Raw genomic sequence first — 6,000 nt, 5'->3', positions numbered from 1 at the left:
TGTGTGCTGCACCTGCTACAGTGTAGCACCTGCTCTGTGTGCAGCACCTGCTCTGTGTGCAGCACCTGCTCTGTGTTCAGCACCTGCTCTGTGTGCTGCACCTGCTACAGTGTAGCATCTGCTCTGTGTGCAGCACCTGCTCTGTGTGCTGCACCTGCTACAGTGTAGCACCTGCTCTATGTGCAGCACCTGCTCTGTGTGCTGCACCTGCTACAGTGTAGCACCTGCTCTGTGTGCAGCACCTGCTGTGTGCAGCACCTACGCTGTGTGCAGTACCTGTTCTGTGTGCACGTCTTGGTGCATCCTCAGCACCTGCCGAGACAGGCTGTGCATCCCACAGAAAGTGTCCTTAAGGTTCAGGGGCTCTGGATCTCATAGCTAAAATAACCCACTAAGAGAAAAACAGGACAAAACAAACCAAATCCAAGTCTAAGGAATATTCTGTGTTTCGGTACAGCCAGGATGCATAAATACGAGCTGTAAGTTGGCTCAGCCCCATACCTAAGTCCACAGGGCGTCTTCTGGTGTTACAGGTGTCAGTTTAGACACCAAATCAGAAAATGATATTTACTGAGTAAACTAGGTAGCCAGGTCTCCTATTCGAGGCTGAACTTTCTGCCCACATTTATTCTCAGTTCCTTGGCTACTCATGTGTTTCTGTCTTCACCACCACACCATGCAGTAAGAAACTTCTCTGACAAAGGCTGGGTACAGCATTGAGAGGTTTTTTTGTTTGTTTCATTATTTTTACTGTTAACCAGGAGAATTGATTCATCTTATTCTTACAAGTATTGTATGTTCAGTCCCAATTCACTTAATTTGTTCACTTAAATTTTCTTAAAAATGATGGTTTTGATTCAGTCAAAATTTGCCAGGATAAAATACTTGTGGATTAAACTTAGTTTTTTCCAGATGGCTTTCTGGTTATACTGATGATACATGTCAAACAATCCGTGTTTCCCTCACTGTTTCGAGGTACAGCTTTTATTATATTTCAAGTCCATTTATGTATTTGTTTTTATTATCAATACTTGATTTTGCTCCCCACATCAGTGGGTGCATTTATAGACAGCCTACCTTGCCTTGTTATCAAGTTCTTACAGATTGGTTGGGTTAGTCTTCTTATTTCATTGCTGATTTTTCTCCCCAGAAGTTGGCTTATCTTGTAAATTTTTGTTTTTTAACCTTTATTTTTATTTCATTGTGTTGCCTGCATGTATGCCTCTTCGTGGTGTGCGTACCGTGCCTACAGAGGCCAGGAGAGTGTGATGGATCCCCTGAGGCCACAGTTTCAGACTGTGCTGAGCTGCCATGGGGGCGCTCTAGAAAAGCAACCAGTGCTCCTAACCGCTGAGGTATTTCTGAGCATTAATGTACATATTTTACTAATAAACAAATATTATGGTTCATACTTTTATTGAGTTCATGCTGAATTTATAGAGCGCCTGGAAGCTTGGAATGTTTTTGATTTCTCACATGTTTCCATTTGTTAAAATCCTACGTTGTATGATTTGTTTCATAATTTTCATTTTAAAGTTATTACTATTGCAAATGGGTCCTTTTCTTCCCCTATTTGATATTGCATCTCGTATGTACGGAAGCGCTGAGTATCATCTGTCAATTCGATGCTTTAGTGCCTTTTAAAATTATCTTAAATTTCTTTTATTTTCTAATTATTTTCTTTTATTGAAATATTTTTTTCTAACATAATATATCTCTTTCATTTTCTCTTACATCTGGATCCACCCCCTTTCTATCTCTCATTACAAAACAAAGAGACTTCTAAGGGATGATAATAAAATAAGACATATAAGATAAAACAAAACTAACACATCAGAAATGGACAAAACAAACAAAAGAAAACCTAAGAAAAGGCACAAGAGACAGACAGACAGACACCGCATCCACTTGTTCCCACACCCTGGAATCCCATAAAAAATAGGAAATCATACTATACTCGCAGAGGACACTCCTCTTCAGCAGAGTTCCCTGAGCACTGAGGGGAGGGACTTAATGGAGACATCCTGTTTGGGGCTGAAGGTTCCAAAGTCTTCCACTCTGTGCATAGTGTCTGATTGCAAAGGAGCCAGCCTTAAAGTGCCTATAGCCATCAGTGTCCCAAAGTAAAGTGCATGCTACCAAATCCTGCACATTTGCTAGTCAAGTAAATAAAATTTTAACTTAGTTGCAGGAGTGATCTTCCTTCCTTCCTTCCTTCCTTCCTTCCTTCCTTCCTTCCTTCCTTCTTTCCTTCCTTCCTGTTAACAGTGAGGAATATCTGGACCAGATTTTGTATCTGCTTTTAAAATCATATAATCAGAAAAACCATGGCCATCACTCTTTGCATTTTAGTTTATAAGCTCTTAAATTTTCTCTAATTGTATTAGCTGGCAAGAATCCCATATGAAGTGTTTCCTTCAACATCCAGGAAGTTAACACCCATCAATATGCCTCTCTCCCAGGGATAGCCCTTGTACAATAAACCATGGATTTCACATTAGAAGTTGTATACTATCTTATGTAATTCAGCAACTAGAGGCCTAGATGCTTTGTAACATGAACGGCCTGATTTTCTTTTTAATTTTGAAGGGGAAATTTGTCTGTTATCCATTTGCATGCACGTGGTTTACCGAGATAGCTAGGGTACTTGCTGTATCCTCTAAGGAGTGTGACATTATCAGTGTAATGGGAGCTTGATGCTTCACAGAGGCGTTGATGCTCAAGGTCACTGATACTGAGACATAAGTGCAACCACCTTAAAATTACTGTTGACATTGCATAGCGACAAAAATTTTAATAGCCTCATACCAGTGTTTATATTGATTTACCCTGGAAACCTAATCTTCTGGAGTAATTCCTGTTAAACGGAGTCATCATCTAAGTAAGGCTATTATGTCCTCCTCCTTCCTCTTCTTCCTCCTCCTCCTTTCAGTCTGTCAGCATTTCATACATTGGCAGAATTAGTTACTGGGAGTTGCATAAGAAAATACAGAGGATGGCTCTGACAATTTAGCTTTTCTCAGTTCCGAAGGCAGGAAGTCAAGATCTCAGACTGTCAGAAGGTTGAAATCCTTTGCATGGCTTGCAGTTAGACCTCCTATGGTTTTGCCTGTGCAAGTCTCTACCATGTCCACATTTCTGCTTATTAAAAAAGGGACCAGTAAGATTGAATTAGGGGCCTCCCTATGGCCTAGTGCTAACATAACCATTTTTAAAGGAGTGTTGTTCTATCTCCAACTTCAGACGCAGTCTGACTTATGAGACATTAAGGTTTCAACACACATTTTAGCTCTGCTTTGAGTTTTCTTTTTCTTCAAATGAGTTGTGACGGTAACGGCACTCAGAACCTCCTGCCCTTGACAATGGCACTCTTGAATTATAGGAGCCATTCCTAAGGGTATGGTATTGCTTTGCTTTTCTGTTTCAGTAGATTTCCGGATCTTTCCTACTTACCAGTTCCGGCTCCATGAGGTAGTGAACCAATATGATGGATTCCTCTCTGGTCATCCATATTTCTGCCAGCCATATTTCTAGAGGTGGGGCTTATAAAGGAGTGACTTCCCCACCAAGCAAGCGTGTCTGGTTCGCAGAAATCCTTGTTTTGTTTCTACTTCGTTCAGATGTCCTCCAGACAATCTTTTTGCAGTATTGCAAGGATGAAGTTGTTTTATGCCTGTTTTGTGATGTACAACATAGAGTCGTGTTCTCCTTGGAGAGCTGTTCTGAAATTAATTTCTTTCGGTCCACAAATTAAACTCTCTTATGGTTATTGATATGTTTAGAGTTCTTCCAAAGTATTTTATGGTACTTGTTAGATTTTTCTTGTAAGCATAGTTATTAACTAAATTTTTCTTCTTCAGGTTGAATGTTTTAATAAAATAGTGTTTGAAATTGGGTTATACATATTCTGTGATGTAGGAACATGTTTAGTACTAAAGCACACCTCTTTGAATTATCTATGAATAAATTACCAGGATCCTTAATAATATTTTCTCTTTAGAGAGTCATGAGTCCTTCCCAGTTAGTCAATGGGTTTAATCAGGCTCCATTATGAAGTGGTTGTCGTTAAAAAGGGATGCATGTGCTTGTGGAGGGATTTCTAGAACTTCCTAAGTTGTCATGATTCTGTCATTTTTTAGAGTAAATGGTTTCAAACTACATATTGCTCTATCTTAGCATACACAGCCAATATTTATACCAAGTGATACTTTATGCTTTGTACAATACTCTTTTACACCTTTCAAATATTTATGTTCAAGATTTTATAAGTTAGATTTTAGCGTGTTCTTGCTGGAATTAGGGAAACAAATGAGTTTTGAAATAAAAGCACAGGAATGAGTGGGGTGTAGTCAATCTGCTTTCAGTAGGTCTGCTTCCGCAGAAGCAAAGGAAGAACAGGTACTTCAACCTCGTTGTTAAGGCTCTGAGATGGACAATGCAGACACCAGTTTGGGTTGCTTGGTTTTTATTAACAGTCACGTTTGTATAAGGGAAGAGTTTCACAGATCAAACAGGGAGATCCAAGCACACTCAGGGTTTCGACTAAACGGATACTATTACTAACACTGCTCACGGAGGCGAGCCTGATTCTACCTCCACCGGAACCACCTACCCTGCATTCTCCTGGGTCCATGAGTACCCTAGTGTCATGACTCCAGCCTCCTTTAAGACTAACTATGAATGCCTCCACCCACATCTGCCCCTCCAATCTTATCATATCCCTCAATAAGAAATATATTTGATGTTTTTTTTCTTTACTTGACGAAGTGGAGTTATTATTGCAGAAATGAAAACTCAATGACCAACTTTAATTTTAAAACTAGAAAAGAGGAAAAAATGTCATCAATAATGAACTTGGATAGAGTACAACAAGGAGTATGAGTTATTTTCAAAGGCAACATATCCTATTTTGTACATATTTGCATATAAAAGTTGTCCTTCCTCAGGGTCAGGGAGACAGGGCTGTTGCAACGGCCTCCTTTGAAGTGCTGTTCTGTCTTCATTGATGATGTTCAGGGCCCAAAGAATTCAAGGGCAGCTCCTCCCCGCTTCTCCTCAGACTTGGATCTCATTCCAGTTTAGGCTTCTCTTTTTCTTCTTCTAAACCTAAAATAGAAGCAAAAAGCATCAGGCACAGCTGCTCACAGAATCTCTGGCCACCTCAGCTCACTGCCATCCCCATTTCTGTCCCTCTCTTCTAAGCTAAGAAGCCGGGTCATTTACAGTGTTCTCCAGAAATGTTGCCCTCAGTGAGCTCTCTCCTCACCCTTTCCTAACACATCCAAGACACAGTCAGCTCCTTATGCTTCTGGGAGTAGGACCCTGAGTCGGTATGACTCCTGAGTAAGAGACATTGCTCTGCATGATGGGTACTCAGGCTGAATTGCTTCTCAACCAGCCCCCAGCAGCAAGAGCCCTGTGGCTGATGCATTTAAATAGCTTCATTCATGGTACACATCAGTCCTGTCCATTCTCAACACCAGGATTCTGGGTTTCTAAACGCCAAAGGAGTCTTTCTTTTTAAAATCTGTTATTTTTAAAAAGCCCATGAGGCCCTATTGAGCTACAGGAACTATTTCTGCTTATACATATTTAACCCCATCCCTGGTCTGCCCCATGCTAGAGAGCAAATTCACAGCCTCCCCGGGCTATTCTCTTGTGCATGCTGAAACTCAAGGTCTGCCTGAGGGAGTCAACCCATCCAGATCTACTTTTCTGGAAGGACTTGCAGGTACTGGATCAGTAAGGCCTTGTCTGTTGTCTGCAGTGTTGGCTGATGAAGGTTCATTTTCCTGAAGTTGAAATTGTTCAGTCCATTCCTGCTAGTGATACTTAAATCCAGAAATTCTACTTCTTTCTTGCTTCCTTCTTTCCTTCTTTTCTTCCTTCCTTCCTTTCACTTCTACATAAACATTTTTCTAGTCTTCCCAAAAGTTCTTGAATACTTTTTGTTTTAATAGCGGTAATGAAAAACAACAAAGGAACCTCTAAATACTGTCT

At 40.5% G+C, this 6,000-nt stretch overlaps 1 protein-coding gene across 1 annotated transcript in view; it reads right to left on the bottom strand.

The window, feature by feature from the left end:
• Positions 1 to 4,448: 4,448 nt before the first annotated feature.
• Aig1 (androgen induced 1) overlaps positions 4,449 to 6,000 on the bottom strand; it is a 223,148-nt gene continuing 221,596 nt past the window's right edge. The window contains exon 6 of the mRNA XM_032894968.1: positions 4,449 to 5,106. Within this exon, the coding sequence (XP_032750859.1) occupies positions 5,069 to 5,106 (38 nt within the window). The 3' untranslated portion in view covers positions 4,449 to 5,068. The remainder of the gene's footprint in view (positions 5,107 to 6,000) is intronic.

This window comes from Rattus rattus, chromosome 2, assembly GCF_011064425.1.
Source record: "Rattus rattus isolate New Zealand chromosome 2, Rrattus_CSIRO_v1, whole genome shotgun sequence".
In the NCBI taxonomy this organism is placed as follows: Eukaryota; Metazoa; Chordata; class Mammalia; order Rodentia; family Muridae; genus Rattus; species Rattus rattus.
Note: the sequence above shows the minus strand (reverse complement) of the source record. Positions and strands in the feature narration are given on the sequence as shown.